Source organism: Enhydra lutris, unplaced genomic scaffold (genome assembly GCF_002288905.1).
Source record: "Enhydra lutris kenyoni isolate GAN:26980312 unplaced genomic scaffold, ASM228890v2 scaffoldscaffold8, whole genome shotgun sequence".
NCBI classification, from domain to species: domain Eukaryota; kingdom Metazoa; phylum Chordata; class Mammalia; order Carnivora; family Mustelidae; genus Enhydra; species Enhydra lutris.
In genome coordinates, this window is record NW_019154092.1 from 19,682,592 (window position 1) to 19,703,394 (window position 20,803).

The 20,803-nt window shown below is 39.2% G+C and overlaps 1 protein-coding gene across 1 annotated transcript in view; it reads right to left on the reverse strand.

Moving 5' to 3' along the window:
* LOC111142507 (oxysterol binding protein like 1A) overlaps nucleotides 1-20,803 on the reverse strand; it is a 236,652-nt gene that overhangs the window by 208,917 nt on the left and 6,932 nt on the right. The window contains exons 2-3 of the mRNA XM_022495736.1: nucleotides 6,621-6,743; nucleotides 461-546 (exon numbers count right to left, since the gene is read on the reverse strand). Of these exons, the coding sequence (XP_022351444.1) occupies nucleotides 461-546; nucleotides 6,621-6,741 (207 nt within the window). The 5' untranslated portion in view covers nucleotides 6,742-6,743. The remainder of the gene's footprint in view (nucleotides 1-460; nucleotides 547-6,620; nucleotides 6,744-20,803) is intronic.

The window sequence follows — 20,803 nt, forward strand, 5'->3', positions numbered from 1 at the left end:
CTGGGTGGCTCAGTGGGTTAAGCCGCTGCCTTCGGCTCAGGTCATGATCTCAGGGTCCTGGGATCGAGTCCCGCATCGGGCTCTCTGCTCAGCGGGGAGCCTGCTTCCCTCTCTCTCTGCCTGCCTCTCTGTCTACTTGTGATCTCTCTCTGTCAAATAAATAAATGAAATCTTTAAAAAAAATAAATAAATAAATAAATAAATAAATAAAAACTAGTATCTTCGCATTAATTCATACATTCACTTTTGTAATTTTAAACAGTCAATAGGAAAATCAAATGATTAAAAAAAATAGAATTTTAATTAATCAGAATAACCTAACTCATGTACTTAGCAAAGAAAAATTAAGTGTGTTGGTGTTAAATAAGCCATTATGGTTAGTCAGCTTTTCTAAGACTTTCATAATTTCCATAACAGCAATATTTATTTTATTCATTTAAAAATTAAAGCTAAAATATACCTTTAACAGATCCTGGACCACTTGTCTATGTCCAAAATAGCATGCTAGATGAAGAGGAGTCCAACCTAAATTAGACTTACTTCTTCCTAAAAATGGAAAAATATAAGGCATTTTTGTTATTTAGGTAATTTTATAATAAAATTTCTCTTTACCAAGAGAAATTGGTACTCCCATACACTGGTCAATCTCCCCTTCGCATCGCACTGCTGATGAATGAGAGGCAAGAGACAGGACATAGTCAGAATGTAATAAGTATAACATTACTATATTATAATTAGAACCCACAAGGCCCAATTCTGATGCCACCTTCCTAACTCAATGTCCTTATCCTTAGAAGGGTGGAGGGAGAGATCATGGTTGCATTCAAAGTAGATGATCTCTAGCTGGCTCCAGGGTTCTGAGCCTCTAACCGTCTCACCATCATGTAACAAAGGTCTGGTTCTCTCAGCACAGTATTTCATGAAAAGCACCTGTGCCATGATAGGAGGGTGGACGGAAAGAAGGAATTAAGGAATCTTTTCTGCCGCCATTTGGAAAGCTGTTAGCTCTGCAAACAGTGACAGAAGATGGAGTTCTGATTCCAGATAAAATCTCAAGTAACGAGGATCTGGGTTACCAGAGTGGTAGAGTCCAACTAGATAATAAGAACCAAAGTTGAGAGCAACGAAATGTTGGATCCTTGCTGAGGAGAGGTACAGAATAACTGAATGCTACAAAAACGTACTATACAGGGACGCCTGGGTGGCTCAGTGGGTTAAAGCCTCTGCCTTTGGCTCAGGTCACGATCCCAGAGTCCTGGGATGGAGCCCCACATCGGGCTCTCTGCTCAGCAGGAAGCCTGCTTCCTCCTCTCTCTCTCTGCCTGCCTCTCTACCTACTTGTGATCTCTGTCAAATAAATAAATAAAATCTTAAAAAAAAAAAAAAAACAAAACATACTATACAGTTCAATTCAGAAGAAAAACAAACAGAGGACTATAGCCTGGAGCTGAGATGGCTCCAAAAGGTTATCAAAATCCCAAAGCAGGCTGAAGAGCATGCAGCCTTTCAAATTCCAAAGCCCAGCACCCTGGAGGGTCTACCAAAGCCCAGGAGCATGCTGCCCACGAGGGGGCACTCCTCCGGAGGAGCTAGAGGTTTAATGGCTGCCCTCACCTCCTGGATTTCAGAGTTTGAGCCAACAGAAACCCCAGGCACCAGGCTCAGTGCAAAAAGCCTCTGACAGCTCTCTGAAGGGCTGCTGCCACCAACAGTGTCCTGTGATTGTTTGCCACTTACCCAAACACCCACAACTATTTCCTCTAAAATGTATGCCCTCTGACACTTGTAAGTAATTTCAGAATCAATAAATTCTAGAACCAGTCTTTTTCATGGAATGTTTACCTTCTGTCGTTAACTGAAACCTAGCTCCTCCTGATGAAAAGGACTCTCCTTTACCCCTCAGGTGGAGCCTCCCAGATAATTCCCACACCCCCACTGGTCCTCACCCAACAGAAGCCATGTGAACTTCCCCATAAAAACCGAATGCTGTCTCTAGTCAAGGACTCCACTCACACTACAACCCCTCTTTTGAAATTTCTGCATTAAACCTTAAGCACTTTGCTGCCATCTACCAACCTCCCACTGCCTCGCCCTCACCAAGTAACTCCGGGAAACTGTCTTTTTCCCCCACCAAACCGTGCCACTGTCCTTGAGGTGCCTACTATTTATTTGGTATCCTGGTCTCTCGATTTCTCAGCTCCCCTCATTTCCCACAAACTTCGCCTCTGTTTGATGTTCCATGCCCAGTCCCAGGGCTAGAGCCTGGATGTCATCATCATCTCTGAGGTCACAAACTACCCACTTTCCAGCTTGTTCACACAGGTATCCTCCAGCCCTGTTCAACTGAATCAGCCCTTCATTCTTTAACCACATCTCGTGTACGTAAATACCTCCGTCTTTACTTTCTTCAATAAGTCAAGCATTTTGATTTCTCACACTTCTTTGCCAATCCCCTCCCTAACTCTGTTGCAGTAGCCTACAAAAACCCCAAAGCCTGATAAGCACACTAGTTTGATTTTTCTGTAACATAGCCAGGCTGCTGAACACTGGTGGAAGAAAAATAACAGAACCCTGTGGACTCATGGCAGCTTAACTCAGGATCTCCACTTCAGCTCGGCTCTAGACCCTGCTTGGCAATCCTTCTTATACAACCCTATTCAGGTGTCTCTCCTACATTCTACAACATGCACTTCAAGTCGCCCCTGTTCTCCTCAAGCCTCTTACCCAAACACCTCCCCTGAACAAAGGGCCTCAATCTCTCAGCTTCACAATGAGAGGAAAGGCTTTCGTGGAATTCCCAGGGCTTCCTGGCACCAGATCTACCACCACACGACTATCTACAGGCATTCTTCCATCCTTCCCTTCTGATGTCTAAGACTAAGCCAGCTCCTGTATCCTGGATTCCATCCCCTTCTTCTCAGGCATTCTCCTTTATCATCCACCTCTCCCCCTTCACTTATGAGTAAGAAGGAAGTAAACACACTCAGGTCTCTTCCATCTTACAAGCAAGAGCAACAAAAGCCTCTCTGATCCCATTCTGCCCTCTTCACTCTTTCCTCCCGCTCTGCCTGCACTTACTCCATCCACCCTCTTCATTCCTATCAACCCTCCAGTCCTCATGGCAGACCAGGTTCATCTCCCACCATGTCATTCAAATGGGCCTCAAGTTTTAATCCACAAACGCTGTCACCGATTCCCAGGGGCACTTTTCAGCTGCCATAGCACTGTGTCACTGGACAGCGCTGGACGGCATGGCCCTACATGCCTTCCAGGTTGCCACAGCCCTGCTATAGGTTATAGAAACCCAATAGGATTTCTCTCTGCTTCTCTCCTTCACTTCTCTCAGGATCCTTTGCAAGTTCCACTGTCCTACAACTCCTTCATTACTGGTATCTCCAATAATGATATCTTCTGGCCCTTTTCCACTGATTTCACTGTTAATGTACTACTGACTTCAAAATCCATATTTCCCTTTCCAACTCACTACTACAACCTTCATTTGGTTGCTCAAAAAGTGCAAAGCTGAGCTCACCTGTCATTTTATATATATTCTGTTGACCCCTGAACTGTGTGGGTCCACTGACATACAGATTTTAGTCGATAAACACTATAAAATGTACTTTCCTTATGATTTTCTCTTCTCTAGCTTACTTTATTATAAGAATACAGTATGTAAAACATTTATGTTAATTGACTATTTTCAGTAAGGCTTCTGGGCAAAAGTAGACTATTAGCAATTAAGTTTTTGGGGAATCAAAGTTCTATGTGGATTTTTTTACCATGCAGGCGGTTGATGCCCCTTTACCCTGTGTTGTTCAAGGGTCAGCTGTACACACTAAAACTACCTCTTCCCCCCCCCAACATTTATTTTCACAATGAATTGTCCTTATTTACCTTGTTTCTGAAATCAGACATAAGCAACACTCTTGCCCCTTTTTATCTCTTTTTTCACCCCCCCACATTCAGTTAGTCCTATTGATTCTACCTCATAAATGTTAATTATATCTACTTGTTGCCATTCCCATTGCTTCCACTCCCAGTTAACCCATAACGGTCTTCCTTAAGTTTCTGTAACAGCTTCTGAACTGGTCTCCTCACATGTAGTGTTTATAGGTAAGATTCTGGACCAAGAAATCAGAATTTCCAAAATCCTACATTAAAATACTTCATCTTTTATACTCTTTACTACTTACTGTGGATATCTAAAAAATTTTGTACCCCTATCCTAGAAATACTGGCCTTAACCTTCAACTGCAGGTCAGGGCTACCTTCTCTCACTTTCAACTTGGCATCGGTAATTCCTCCCAACCAGTAACATCTCTGTTGACTGTTAAGCTTTAATTCTTGAAGAATTATAGTACATTTCACCATTTTCTCAATTTCTCAGGGTTTGGAAAAACAAATCAGATAGAAAAGAAATCCTAGAAATGCCTAGCACAGGTGATCCCCATGGGAAAACACTACTCACGCCCCATACCACCTCTCCCTACTCACTTCCTTCAAGGAACTGGTGTGCCATTCCTCTACATAAATCCTTTAAACTGCCCTTAAGACAAAGTCTGACAGGTGTAACAATGAAATTTTGAATAAGCATTCACATCTGCTTCATAGTTTTACATTTCCAAATACACAACTTTCCATCAATCAGCCTGAAATAACCATAGGTGAGGGTGGGAAAGGTAGATAATAAAGTGTTATTAGGACTTTCAAATGCCAGGAATGTTTTTAGCTTTCAAAATATCATCCCAGATAAAGATTAAGAACTGGTCTTTGTTGAAGGACCAGAAGGATTTTTAGAATTCCTTTAGCATACCAAAAATCAACTCATGTTCTGGAAAGCTCAAAACATAGTTTCCTCCCTGTTGCAAATATAATAATCGTTCCCCGCTATGGGTGAAGCCAGAAAGTTTGTGCCCCTAGGACGGGAGAAGAATGTGACACAGCAGAATAAAATATGCATCGGGGACAGAAGACTGGGTGAAAGACACAAATGCAGAGACATAGCGTTCCTGCTCATGAGCCCGGAGAGGGAGATAAATTGAGAGAACACTAAGAACAAGCAAGTAGCATCTGGGATGGCAGGAAAAGATCCCCTAACAGCCACCTACCCTAGCACCCACCTACAAGGCAGCCACAAAGTGAAAGCCAAGGACCACCACTTGTATGACAAACAGAGACATGAGTTTGACTTTGTCCCCAAGTTCAACTACAAAGCTTAAGGAGCATTAGGAAGAAAAGGGTCACTGAGGAACCAAAGGCTACAGACACAAAACAAGGCTCACCTTTATATTTAATTTTTTATTTCTTTTTTAAGGTTTTATTTATTTATTTGACAGAGAAAGATCACAAGTAGGGAGAGAGGCAGGCAGAGAGAGAGAAGGAGGGGAAGCAGGCTCCCTGCTGAGCAGAGAGCCTGATGTGGGACTTGATCCCAGGACTGAGATCATGACCCAAGCCGATGGCAGGGAGTTAACCCACTGAGCCACCCAGGCACTCTCATCTTTATATTTAAAGGCCACCTTAGGGGAGATGGGGCAAGAAGAGTTGAGAGGTTCTGGAAGACCATTTATTAAAAAGCAATTGAGCTTAAGGTACCCAAAGACTAATATTAAGTCTTCCATAGTCCAAGAATGAGAAGGTGCTTGTTGACATATCAGTCATTTTTTTTTTTTAAAGATTTTTATTTATTTATTTGACAGACAGAGATCACAAGTAGGCAGAGAGGCAGGCAGAGAGAGAGAGGAGGAAGCAGGCTTCCCGCTTGAGCAGAGAGCCTGATGTGGGGCTCGATCCCAGGACTCTGAGATCATGACCTGAGCTGAAGGCAGAGGCTTTAACCCACTGAGCCACCCAGGCACCCCTGACATATCAGTCATTTTAGAAAATAAATTCTATTTCTCTGCACACCTGAGTGCAATATTTACAACCTTGCTACACAAGTTGCATTAGGATTTGGATGCTGCTTATCTATCTAACTTTATCCCTTACCCCCTCCTGCCTGCAGGCCCTTACCACCTAGACTGCCTCTCACCTCAGGACCTTGGCACATGCTGTATCTTCTCCCTTGAACACTTCTTCTATTTTCATCAGTTAGTCCTTATAGATTATACTTTTTATATACGCCTTATAGATTGCCTTTGAAACATTTTCTCTAAGAAGTTAATCCTTCTAGTTCCAGTTTCATACCTCTGACGAGATCTCATGACACCCTGGGGTTCCATATTCTGGTATATACTGTGTAGTACAGACTGGTCTGATCTGTTAATCTACTATACTAGTCTCAGTGAGGGCAAGGATCCTACTAACACCATCTGCGACGTACTGCACAGGATTCTGGGCGTATAGTAAACACTCAGGCCTGCTGCTTTAACTATAATACCCTATCATAGCATGCATCTTATAATTAATAAAATTGTCATGAATCTTAAACCTTAAGACTAGATCTCAATTTCTCTGACTTAGGGAGGACTATGAGAGAACTTTTACACACTCTTATGAAGTTTCTTTCTAGAATACGGGATGAGAATTTATTTCTAGCAAGATTAAAACAGTGCTAAAAAAAAATGACAAGAGTCATGCATACTCACAAGAGAAAGCTAAAAAGTTCACTCAAAGCTTACCTTTGCAATTAATGTCAGCAATTACTTCATTTCTCTCCATGGTTTCTAATAACTGTCTGACTTCTTCAACGTTGCCATTTCTGGCATGATGGAGAAGCTGTTGTTCTGCTTCACTGTTCATTTCTAGATTGAAAAATAATATTGCTATTATCTAATAGCATAATGTGCATTTGGATACTATCTGGTAACAGAAAAAGGGAAAAAAACATCTTTATTTTGTAGGTAATAAGTCAGACACAAGAACTGACTAAACGAATCAGTTGCAGGGCCATAAGTTGACCCTGAGATTCCTTTGCCCTTTCTACTATTGAAAAAAATGCAATAGACATTCAGTTAAGTTTCTTAATCTCTCAAATCCTCAGTTTCCTCAACTCCAAATAACCTCATGAGCTGCTAAAACATTGTATTATAGACACATATTTTGCAAATAGTTATTACAACAAAAACTAGACATTAAATTAAAATGTGGCCATTACTATAAAAATATCCTGAGGCTGAAGTATAAATTAACACATTCAAAACCTGTGCAAAATATCCTGGATAGAAAAAATTACATTATAAATATCCGAGAATGACCATACTTACCATTCCTTTGTTTTCTCTCTCATCTTTTACCAAGCCTCAAACCAAATGTGGAAGAATACAACCAAATTTAAAGCATTTGTCAAGACATTATGAACAGCAATTCACTGAATATAATTTCTTTCTAAAAATAAATGCAAATAAATCAATTTTTTTGCCTACAAGATTAGCAAAAATAAAAGCTTATACACCTGAAAGTAATGTAACATTGCAAGTCAATAATACCTCAATTAAAAAAATAGTAAGATTAAACATGCCCAATGCAGTCATGGATAGAAAATGTGCATTCTAGTAAAGTGCTAATACGAATATAAATGCATATATGTCACAGGGGGGTTCTAATTTGTCAATATCAAGTAAATTTCAAAATACACATACACCTGTGGACGATTCTGCTAAGATGGCAGAGTACTAAACACCAGGACACTGTTTCCCCACCCAGACAATAATTGCTCTGGCAGAATCTGCCCAATGCAACTATTTTGGAACCCTGGGATCTACTAAAGGCTTACAACCACCAAGGAAAGCTTGGAAGATAAATTGTGGTTAATTTAGGTCATTTTCAGCCCTTATCAAGGTGCAGCTACCCATCTCCTGTGGTACATGTGTTCCTGGAGCAGGTTGCAGGAGTCAGAGTGAACAAAAAGACCCCTATACACCAAACATTGGAGAGTTGGGCTCTGATTATTGCTGCTTCTGATCACAGAGATACAGACAAAGAGGCAAGTAGCCATTGCTGATGCAGCATCTCTCACTGCTTGCTGCAAGCCCCTCAAGTGGGTGGAACTTCCAGGGGATTTAAAGGGCCAGCACTCTTTTGTTTTTTCCCTTCATTTTTCGATGTCTTCCCTTTAAAAGCCAGACGGAGGACAAGGACATTCAGGGATGCCTAGGTGGCTCAGTCAGTTGCGCATCTGCCTCCTGCTCAGGTGATGATCCCAGCATCCTGGGATCAAGCCCCACTTCAGGTTCCTTGCTCAGCAGGGTGTCTGCTTCTTCCTCCCTACCCCTACCCCGCCCCTTCCCCCTTCTCATGTGTTTACTCTCACACTCTCTCAATAAATAAGATCTTTAAAAAAATATTGACCACGACATTCAAAAACAACTGCACATATGTGGAAAACTAGAACATAACTGCTCATGACCACCAAAGGCTCAGCAAAGATCTGAGAAGACCTTAAGTTTAAAACTCAGGCTAACCCTCAGCACAGAGACACCCCACAATAATCCAAAAACACAACAACAAATTAGAAAACCTTGGCGAAGGAGAATTTGCTATCTAGAGTTACTACATTATTAAATTCAAATGTCCAGTTTTCAACAATGAAAAAAGTTACACAGTATACCAAGAAACAGGAAAGTAGGGCCCATTCAAAGGGAAAAAACAAATCAATAGAAACTGTCTCTGAAGATCTGATGGCAAATATACTAGACAAAGGCTATCAAAAAGAATTCAAAGATCTAAAGAAAAAGATGGAGAAAGTAAAAATTTATATACAAGATGAAAATATGAATAAAAAAAATTAGAAAACCCAAAAGGAAACAAAGAAAAAAATTCTTGAGCTGAAAAATACAACAAACGAAAAATTCACTTGAGGGATTCAAAAGCAGATTTGAATAAGCAGAAGACTCAGTGAGCCTGAAAGACAGGGCAATGGAAATTATTGAGTCTGAGAACAGAAAGAGACCAAAATCTGAACAAAGCTTAAGTGAACTGTAGGACACCAAAACACAATCAACATGCATCATGGAAGTCCTAGAAGAGGTAGTACAAGGGATAAAGTATTTGGAGAACTAATAGCTGAATACCTGCTAAATTTGATAAAAGACATCTGAGAAGGTCAATGAACGCCAAGTAAGGTGAACTCAAAGAGATACACTATATAATCTAATTTTCAAGAGAAAATCTTGACAGAAGAAAGAAGCTGAGTCATCAGATGGGTTAAGATTATCAGCAGATTTCTCATTGGAAATTTTGGAGGACAGACTGCAGTGGGCAAATACATTTAAACCATGAAAAGAAAATGTTGAGCCAAGAACGCTATATCTGGCAAAACTGCCTTTTAAAAGTGAGAGAGAAATTAAGACATTCCCAGAAAAAAAAGAAAAAAAAAAAAGCTTAGAGAGTTTATTACCACTAGACCTGCCTTTTAAAGAAATGCTCAAGAGACTCCTGCAAGGTAAAATAAAGGCACACTAGACAATAACTCAAGGCTATATAGAGAAATAAACAGCTTGATAAAGGCAAATACATGTGCAATTACACCTACTGTTATTATAATAATGGTTTATAGCTGTAATTTTTGTTTTCTATGGGATTTAAGAGTAATACATTTAAAGAAAAAAATACTGGTTTAAAAGCTAGTATTATTATAACTTTATTTTATAACTCCAAATCTTGTTTTCTATGTAATTTAAGAGACTAGCAAATTTAAAAGAATTATTAGTTTATATTTTGGGTATACAGCATATAAAGATATAATTTTGTGACCTCAGTAACCAAAAAGGGTTAGCATAAAGGAGCAAGAATTTTGTGTGTATTATTTAAGTTAAGCTAATATAAATTCAAATTAGTGCTATAACTTCAGGATGTTAAGTGTAATCCCCTGGGTAATTCCCCCCAAATAGTTATAAATACACAAAAAAGGAAATAAACATTTCAGTACAAAAAACAAACAAAAAAACAGCTAAACATAAAAGAGGACAATAATGCAGTAAATGAGGGACAAAAAAAAAAAAAAGCTATAAGGCATATAGAAAATAGCAAAATGACAGAAGTCAGAGATTGGCAGAATGGATAAAAACACATGATCCAACTACATGCTGTCTATAGGAGATGTACTTTAGATTCAAATAGAGAAACTAACTGAATGTTAAAGGATAGAAAGAGCTACTCCTTGCAAACAGTAATCAAAACAGAAGTGATTATACTAATGTCAGACACAATAAACTCAAAATCAAAAGAGGTTCCAAGAGACAAAGAAAGACATTATATATTAATAAAAGATTTAATACAGCAAGAAGAAAGTAATTACAAACACCCTGTTAGGTCCCTCAATAATGGGGAGCGAGACTAATACAAAGCAAAGGTCAAGCAAAGCTTTATTTCTCGCCAAGCATCAAGAATCAAACCGACTGTCAAACGGTCAAACAGACCGATCAGGGCTGCCCCTTACAGACAGGGCGACCCCTCCCTGCCTCACAGACTAACTTTTATAGACCAAAGGCCATGTGGCAGGGCCTGGCCACACACAGGTGGCAACTGAGATTATAACACACAGAGAAAGCTGCAGTCATGCTAGGTCACACACAGGTGGCCAACTGAATTACAATTTACCCTATAGTAGACACTTGAACTAGCCTATCACTTTGGTGAGAATTGGTGCCCAAAAGGCAGGGCCCACACTCCTTGGTAGCTAAGGAGAGAGTATGCATGCTTTACTGATTGGATGTCTCCACCTGACCCAACTCATCCCTGCATTCAGGCTATTATCTCTACCTGACCTGACCCACCCTTGTATCTGGGCTTTGTTACCTAGGACTGGTTTCCCGGACTTGCTTTTAAATAAGTTTCCCTGGGGGGGTGGGGCAGGGTCAATTTAAGTTTTACTGCATAAACAACAAAATGGCTGTTCAACCGAGGTGGGGCCACTCTGGCTAAATAGGCCCTTACAACCCAATGATAGAGCAAAATATAAGAAACAAAAACAATTTAAGAAACACTAATAGTCAGGAAACTTCAATATCCCACTCATAATAATGGATAGGACCACACTAGACAGAAGGAAACAGAGGAGTTAACACAATAAACCAAATCTAGCAAACATTTACAGAACACTCTACCTGACAAGAGCATATACATTTCTCTCAAGTATCTTTCCAGGACAGACCACATGTTAGGCCACAGACTAAGTCTCAGTAGGGATGATGTTAGGAATTACTGAAGGAAAAGGGGAAAATTCGCAACATGGTGGAAACGAAACATACTTTAAAATAACCAACAGATCAAAAAATAAATCACAAAGGAAACTGAAGACATTAGAGATAAATAAATATGAAAACACAAAACACTTAGCAGACACAGCAAAAGCAATGTTCAGAGGGGAAATGTACAGCTAAGAATGCTTATATTGAAAAACAAGAAAGACCTCAAAACAACCAACTAACTTTGCAAATTAAGACATTAGGGAAAAAAACCTAAAGCTAGAAAAAAATACTAAAGATTAGAGCAGAAAGCAACAAAATAGAGAATAGAAAAACAGAAAAAAATTCAATGAAACCAGACGTTGGTTCTTCAAAATGATCAACAAAATTGGCAAACACTTAGCTGGAGTAAGGAAAAAAGAAAAGAATCAGATTACTAAAATCAGAAATAACAAGGACATTATTACCAACCCTACAAAAATAAAAAGCGTTTTAAGAGTATGGTGAACAACTGTGCACCAACAAATCAGATAATCTAGAGGACATGGACATATTCCTACAAACACAAAACCTACCAAGACTAAATCATGAAGAAATGGGAACTCTGATACACAACTAGTAAACTAGATACACAACTAGTTAAGAGATCAAGCAGTGCCTGGGTGGCTCAGCTGGTTAACAGTCAGCTTTCAGCTCAGGTCATGATCTCAGGGTCCTGGGATCTAGCCCCATGTTGTGTCCCCCCGCCCCAGGAGGCCTGCCTCTCTCTCTCTCTCTCCCTCTGCCACTCCCCCTGCTTGTGCTCTCACTTGCACTCACTCTCTCAAATAAATAAAATTAAAATCCTAAAAAAAAAAAAAAAAAAAAAAAAAATCAAAATCTCCCACAGAAAATCTTCCTGAACTTGACTGCTTCACTGGAGAATGATATTAATTCTTCTCAATTTTTTCTAAAAAATTCAAAGAGGAAAGAATACTTTGTAACTCATCCATGAGGCCACCATCACACTAATACCAAAGACAGACAAAGATAAAAGAAAAACAGACTGATATCCCTTATGAACACTGATGGAAAAATTCTCAATGAAATACTAGCAAAACTGAATTCAGCAGTGTATTAAAGGAATATACACCATGACCCAGTGGGATTTATTCCTGAAATGCAAGGATAGTTCAACATATGAAAACTGATCAATGCAATACACTACATAACAGAATAAAAAAAATACATAATCCTCTCAAGTGATGCAAATAACATATTTAACAAAATTCAACACCTTGCAGGATTTAAAAAAAAATCCAAAGAGCTACAAATAAAAGGAAACTATTTTAATGTAATAAAAGCCATCTGTAAAAAACCCATAGAAAACATCATACTCAAAGATGAAAGATGGAAAGCTTTTCCTCAAAGATTAGGAACAAGGAGATGATGCCCACTTTCACCAGTTTTAGTCAACATAATACTGGGCATTCTAGCAGATAATTTAGATAAGAAATAAAAAGCATCCAAATTGGGAAAAGAGCAGTAAAATTATCGGTTTGTTGAGGATATTTACAGAAAACCATTAAGATTCAACCAAAAAAAGCTTAGAAATAACCAATTTAGGAAAGTGTTAGGATACAAGAGCAACATAAAAATCAGTTGTGTTCCTATAGTAATAAATCATCTGAAAAGGAAATTACAAAAATAATTCAATTTATAATACTGTCAAAAATAATTAACCAAAAAGATGAAATATTTATACAATAAAAATTACAAAATATTGAGAAATGAAAGACATAAATAAATGGAAACACATCCCATAGTCACAGACTAGAAAACTCAACATTATTAAAATGTCAGTCCTATGGAAAGAAATCTAGACATTCTTTCAATGCCTATCGAAATCCCAAAAATGTTTGTAGAAATAGAAAAACCCATCCTAAAACTCCTGTGAAATTTCAAGGGACTTTAAATAGCCAAAACAATCTTGAAAAAGATTGTGACAAAAAGAATGTTGGAGGATTCATACTTGCCAATTTCAAACTTATTACAAAGCTACCATAATCAAACATTGTGGTACAGGCATGAAGACATACAAAACAATGGAACAGAACAGGGAAGTCAGAAATAAATCCTTGTGTATATGGTCAAATGAATTTTTATAAGAGTGTCAAGATAATTCAATGAGTAAAGGACAGTCATCAACAAATGGTGCTGGGGAAACTGAAAATCCACATGGAAAAGAGTAAAGCTGAACCTTTACTCAACATTGTATTCAAAAACTAACTCAAGCTAGATCAAAGATCTAAATGTAAGACTTAATACAAAACTCAGGAAAACACAGGGCAAAAACCTCATGACACTGGATTTGGCAATGATTTCTTGGATAGAACAAGGGCATGGGTAACAAAAGAAAAAATAGACAAAGTGGACATCATGAAAATTTTAAAATTCTGTGCATCAAAAGACACTATCAGAGTTAAAAGACAAGTACAAAATTAGAGAATATTTGCAGTCTATGGCCATACCACCCTGAACGCGCCTGATCTCATCTGATCTCAGAAGCTAAGCAGGGTTGGGCCTGGTTAGGACTTGGATGGGAGAAAATACTTGCAAATCATGTAACTGATAAGGGATTAAATCCAAAATATACAGAGAATGTCTAGAACTCAAAACCCAATTCAAGGGGCACCTGGCTGGCTCAGTTGGTTAAGCATCTGCTTTCAGCTCAGGTCATGATCCTGGGGTTCTAGGGGTTCTAGAATTCAGCCCCATGACGGGCTCCCTACTCAGCAGAGCATCTGCTTCTCCTTCTCACCCTCCCCCCTACTCATGCTTCCTTGCTCTCTCTCGCGCTCTCTCTCTCTCTCTCTCAAATAAATTAAAATCTTTAAAAACAAATCCCATTAAAACAACAGGGGCGTCTGGGTGGCTCAGGGGGTTGGGCCCCTGCTTTAGGCTCGGGTCATGACCTCAGGGTCCTGGGATCAAGCCCCGCATTTGGCTCTCTGCTCCCTGCTCAGCAGGGAGCCTACTTCCCCCCTCTCTCTCTGTCTCTCTGCCTGTGATCTCCCTCTGCCAAATAAATAAATAAAATCTTTAAACAACAACAACAATAACAACGACAAAAACATGAAGTTTAGATATTTCTCCAAGGAAAATATGCAAACGGGTGGGGCCCCCAAATGGTTCAGCTTCCAGTTAAGCATCTGCCTTCAGCTCAAGTCCTGATTGGGCTCACCACTCAGCAGAAGTCTGCCTCTCTCTAATAAATAAAATCTTTTTAAAAAAGAAAATATGCAAATGACCAATAAAGACACAAAAAGACAGTCCATATCACTGATCATTAGGAAAATGCAAATTAAAACTATAATGGGTATCACCTCACACCCATTAAGAAGGCTACTATGAAAAAAAAAGCAGAAGGCAAGTATTGTCAAGGATGTGAAAAAATTAGAATCCTGTGCACGGCTGGTAGGAATGTAAAATGGTACTGCCACTATGTAAAAAAAAATTAGGGATTTCTCAAAAAATTAAAAATAGAATTACCCTATGATCTGGCAATTCCACTTCTGGATATATACCTGAAAGAACGGAAAGTGAGGTCTTGAAGTATTTGTACAGCTACGTTCATGGCCGCGTTATTCACAATAGCTAAAACATGAAAGCAAAACAAGTGTCCACTGGCAGATGAATGGTAAAGCAAAATATGATATATACTTTTCAGTGTTTAAAAAGGGAGAAATTTCTGCAATATGCTAAGATATGGATTAACTATGAGGACATTATGCTAAGTGAAATAAGCTAGTCACAGAAAGACAAATACTGTATGATTCCATTTCTATGAAGTATTTAGAGCACTGTAGTCAAAATCAGAGAAAGAAAGTGGAATGGTGGTTGCCAGGGACTTCGGGGAGAGGAGAATGGGGAGTTATTTATTGGGTACAGAATTTCAATTTTATAAGAAAAATTTTAAAGCTGGATGGTGGTGACAGTAGGACACACTATTAATGTATTTAATACTACTGAAGTATACATAGACATTTCTAAGATGGTAATTATCTTATGCATATTTTATAATTTATTTTATAAATACACATATGCCATTTACTTTCCCAGGGAAACTCTACTTCTAGGAATTTATCTTATAAAAATACTTACAGAAGATTATTTTGTAAGCATGTTCACAAGGATTGCATGATTTACAACAGTTAAAAGGGTATTAAGTCCATATCCATCGATAGGGGAGTGGTTAAATAAATCCTCTAGGAAGGCTAAAAGAAATATTCTACAGACTGGAGGATGGAAGACAATTGAAGGATTGTTTCAAAAAGTAGCCAATGCATAGTGAATACCATGACCTTCAACCCTCTTCCCTAAGCATTCCTAATGCTGACAAGCCAGGCTCCAGCCCCTGAGAGAAGACTAAGGTGGTTACAGTCTCTGAAAGATAACATATTCCAAGACAACACCAGCAGCTCCCAACAAATGGCTGAGCCAGATGAATCTTACAGTAGAGTTGGCCAGTCAAGGGTTCCCCTACTTGCTCAATTTCCAATCAGCTTTCTGGTTCCTATTAAAAACCAGTAAGGGTGACAAGACATCTGAATAAAACCTCCAAAACATGAAAGAATCTAGAACTGAAGAGGCAAAAAAAAAAAAAAGTTGAAAAAAATTCAGGAAAAATTTAAATAAAATGAAATTATATTCTGAAACAAAACCAAGATACTGTATGAAAATACAAAACAGCAGAAAAAGATATTTGAGTATTTAAAATGATAGCAAAAACATCAATGAAAGCCGGCGCTAGGTTTTGGTTTTTTTTTTTTAAACGATCAACAATTGATAAACATTTACCCAGAGACTCATAAAGAGAGACGGAGAGGGAGAACTCCTAGAAAATCAGAAGTCAAAGAGGAGAAATAATCACCACCAGAGAAATACAGAAGACTGTAAGAGATTATGAAAAATTAGTGCCAAAACACTGGACAGAAGAAATGGATAAATTCCTAGAAACACATAACTCCCCAAAACTGAACCAAGAAGAAACAGAAAATCTGAACAGATTATCAGCAATGAAATAGAATCCGCAACCAAAAAACCCAAAAAACAAAAGTCCAGGACCAGATGGTTTTACAGAAGAATTCTGCCAAACATTTCAAGGAATAATAATGCCTATTCTTCTCAAACTATTCCAAAAGATAAGAGTAAGGAAAGCTTCCAAATTCATTCTATGAGGCCAGCATTACCCTGATACCAAAACCAAATGACACTACCAAAAAAAAAAAACAAAAACAAAACAAAACAAAACAAAACAAAAAAACCAACTATAGCCCAATATCTCTGAGGAACATAAATGCAAAAAAATCCTCAATGACATATTAGTAAACCAAATCCAACAATACATTTTAAAAAATCATACACCACGACCGAGTGAGATTTATGCATGGGATGCAAGGGTGGCTCAATATTCACAAATCAATCAAAGTGATACATTAACAGAGAAATGATCATATGGTTTTTATCTTTTAACTACATGCAAAAAAAGTATTTGACAAAGTACAGCACCCATTCTTCATAAAAATCCTCAGTAAAGTAGGCTTACAGGGAACACACCCCAACATAATAAAGGCCATATATAAAAAACCTACAGCTAACATCATACTCAATGATGAAAAACAGTTTTTCCTCCTAAAATCAGGAGCAATACAGGGATATCCACTCTTAGCACTTTTATTCAACGTAGTACTGGAAGTCCTAGCTACAGCAATGAGACAAGAAATGAAAGGCATTCAGATTGGTAAGAAAGAAGTAAAACTTTCACTATTTGCAAATGATGTGATACTATATATAGAAAACTCTAAACTCTAAAGACTCCGCCAAAAAACTATCAGAACTGATTAATGAATTCAGTAGTCACAGGATACAAAATCATATAGGAATTCATTGCATTTCTATAAACTAATAATGAGGTAGCAGAAAGTGAAATTAACAATCCCATTTATAATTTCAACAAAGATACCTAGGAATGAACTTAACCAAGAAGATAAAAGACCTGTACTCTTGAAGCTATAAAACACTGATGAAAGAAACTGAAGATGACAAAAACAAAGGGAAAGCTATTCCATGCTCATGGATGGAAACAAGAAATACTATTAAAATGTCCATACTACCCAAAGCAATCTACCATTCAATCACCATGCAATTCCTATCAAAATACAAACAGCACTTTTCACAGAACTAGAACAAACAATCCTAATTTGTAGGGAGCCACAAAAGACCTCAAGGAGTCAAAGCAATCTTGAAAAAGAACAAAACTGGAGATATCACAACCCCAGATTTTAACATAAACTACAAAGCTCTAAAAATTAAAACACTGTGGTACTGCCACAAAAACAGACAAATGGAACAACAGAACACAATACAGAGCCCAGAAATATACCCACAACTATGTGGTCAATTAATCTTTGACAAAGAAGGCAAGAATATGCAATGGGAAAAAGAGTCTCTTCAACAAATGGTGTTGGGAAAACTGGACAGCCACAGCGAAAGAATGAAACTGGGCTGCCGTCTTATACCACGCACAAAAAGAAACCCAAATGGATTAAACACCTAACTGTGAGGTGTGAAACCATCAAATCCTAGACGACAGTACAGGCAGTAATTTCTCTGACACTGGCCATAGCAACATGGCCTATTTCTAGATAGGTCTCCTGATGCAAGAGAAACAGAAGGAAAAAATACACTGCATGGACAATATCAAAAGCTTCTGCACAGTGAAGGAAACAATCAGCAAAACTAAAAGACAACCTACTGAATGGGAGAAGATATTTGCAAAGTGACACACCTGATAAAAGGTTAGTATCCAAAATACATAACTTAGAGGTGGCTGGCTGGCTCAGTTGGAGAAGTGTAAGACTCTCAATCTCAGGGTTGTGAGTTCAAGCCCACAACGGATATGGTGATTAAAAAAATAAACATATATGAAGAACTCATACAACTCAACACCAAAAAAAAAAATAATAATAATAATAATCCAGTTAAGAAATGGGCAGAAGACATGAACAGACATCTCTCCAAAGACGACATCCAGATGGCCAACAGACACATGAAAACACGCTCAATATCACTCATCCTCAGGGAGATACAAATCAAAACTACAATGAGTTATCAGCTCACACCTGTCACAATGGCTAAAATCAACAACACAAGAAACGAGTGCCAGTGAAGATGTGGAGAAAAAAGAGCCCTCATGCACTGTGGTGGGAATGGAAACTGGTGTATCTGAAGGACAGTATGAAGGTTCCTCGAAAAAAAAAAAAAAAATTAAAATAGAACTACCCTACAATCCAGGAATCACACGACTGGGTACTTGTACCAGAAATTCAAAAAGACTGGCAAAGGGATACATGTATCCTTATGTTTATTGCAGCATTATTAACAAGAGCCAAACTATGGAAGCAGTCCAAGTGTTCACTGATAAAGGAGATGTACACACACACACACACACACACACACACACACAGGAATATTAGTTATAAAAAATGAAATCTTGCTATCCACAAGAACACGGATGGAGCTGGAGATTATAACACTAGGCAAAGTAAGTCAAAGAAAGACAAATACCATATGCTCTCACTCATATTTGGAATTTAAAAAACAAAACAAACAAAGGGGGAAAAAATGAGAGGCAAACCAAGAAACAGTCTTTTAACTACAGCGAACACCCTGATGGTTACCAGAGGGCAGGGGGTAAAGGGATGGGGGAAATATGGGATGGGGATTAAAGAGTACACCTATCATGATGAAAGAAATAAAAAGGATAAAAATAAATCTAAGCCACTTAAACAGTCCACTGCAATGTATTACCACAGCAGTTGTTAATGCCTAGCAAAGACGGGCTGCTTACAGGCACTGGAGGCACAAGGAGGCCCACTCAATCTATGCCCTTCGGAAACAGGGCAGACGCGCCCATAATCCTACCAGCATGTGCCAAGAATAGTAATGTGTGCAAGGGGCAGTGGTTGTACAGGAGAGAGCTTTTCATTTGTATCAGTTATAGAAGGAATCACAGAAAAAGGGACTTTGAAGCTGGAACTTGAAGAATGAAAGTTCACCAAGACCAGCAGGGTGAACAAAGTTGCCAACACGGACAAGTGTAAGGAAAGAACAGTCCCAGGTGAAGCTGTGATTCCATGCCTGGCATGAGGAGTCTGAGGCTCCTGTGGGAAACAGGGAGAGGGCCAGACAGCAGCTCGAGCAGAAGCAGCTAAGACCATTCTTGGCTAGAACTCAAGAACGTGGTGATTAAAGTCAGAGGAGTAAAGAAGATCCCTCAAGGGGAGAAGACCAACATTTAAGGGAAGGAGGTCAGTGACTATGATCTAGCAGAGAGAAGGACTAAGGTTGGAGAAGGGGAGAGGAGAGGGTGAGAACACGGAAACCAAGAGAGCACAGAATTTCAAAGGGGTCAGAAGATGGGAGTGAAATGTTAAAGGAAGCACCAGGACAATGTCTGAAAACACCGGCTGGTTTGGCAAATCAGAGGTCACTGGTGAACTCAAGAATACTTCCAGCGGAAATGACAGAGGCAAAAACGGATGTGGGGACATTGAAGAGTGAATGGGGGATATTAAGGAGAGAGGGCACCAGATTCCTTTAAAGCAACTCTGTTCTGAAGAGCTAGTGATAGCTCCAGTCTTAGGATATTAAATACCTGGGCCTGTTTACAGGATGTGGGGCAAAAGTCAGAAACAGAAAAAGCTTGACATATAGGAGAAAGGAGGGATGTGGGATTGAAAAGCTCCTAGAGGGGCCTAAAGTTGGTGGATGAAAAATCCAAGAGTGCCTGGGTGGCTCAGTCCTTAAGTGTCTGCCTTGGGCTCAGGTCATGATCCCAGGGTTCTGGGATCGAGCCCCACATCGGGCTCCCTGCTCGGCGGGAAGCGTGCTTCTCCCTCTCCCATTCCCTCTGCTTGTGTTCTCTCTCTCTCTCTCTCTCTCACTGTGTTTCTCTCTGTCAAATAAATAAAATCTTTAAAAAAGGAAAAGAAAAGCCCAAGAGAAAGCAGCACACCACAGAGGCCACTGGCAGAGCAGATGGTGTCTAGGGGGCCAAGGGGGAGGCTAGGTAACCCAGGAAGAACTCCTAGTCGATGCCTACCAATTTCCTCAGAAGAGAAACAGAGTCTTAGGTATCTTTACAGGGTTGGAAAGAACTCTTACTATAAGACAGCATAGTGGGGGGGGGGGGTATAAGAGGTAAATAAAATACAGATTGTTTTATTTGAAAATTAAGAAGGGAATAAAGCCAGTTAAATTTCACCAGAACAGGAAGAAAAGAAGGGTGCCTGGATGGCTCAGTGGGTTAAAGCCTCTGCCTTCGGCTCAGGTCATGATCCCAGGGTCCTGGGATGGAGCCCCCAGTTGGGCTCTCTGCTCTGCAGGGAGCCTGCCTCCCTTCCTCTCTCTCTGCTTGCCTCTCTGTCTACTTGTAATCTCTGTCTGTCAAATAAATAAATAAAACCTTAAAAAAAAAAATCTCTTGCTGTTCTCTAACTCCCATGGGTTTTAATGGAGGTGCCTGTTTGATTCAAAAACATTTTTTTTTTTTTTTTTAGTTATTTGACAGACAGAGATCACAAGTAGGCAGAGAGGCAGGCAGAGAGAGAGAGGAAGGGAAGCAGGCACCCTGC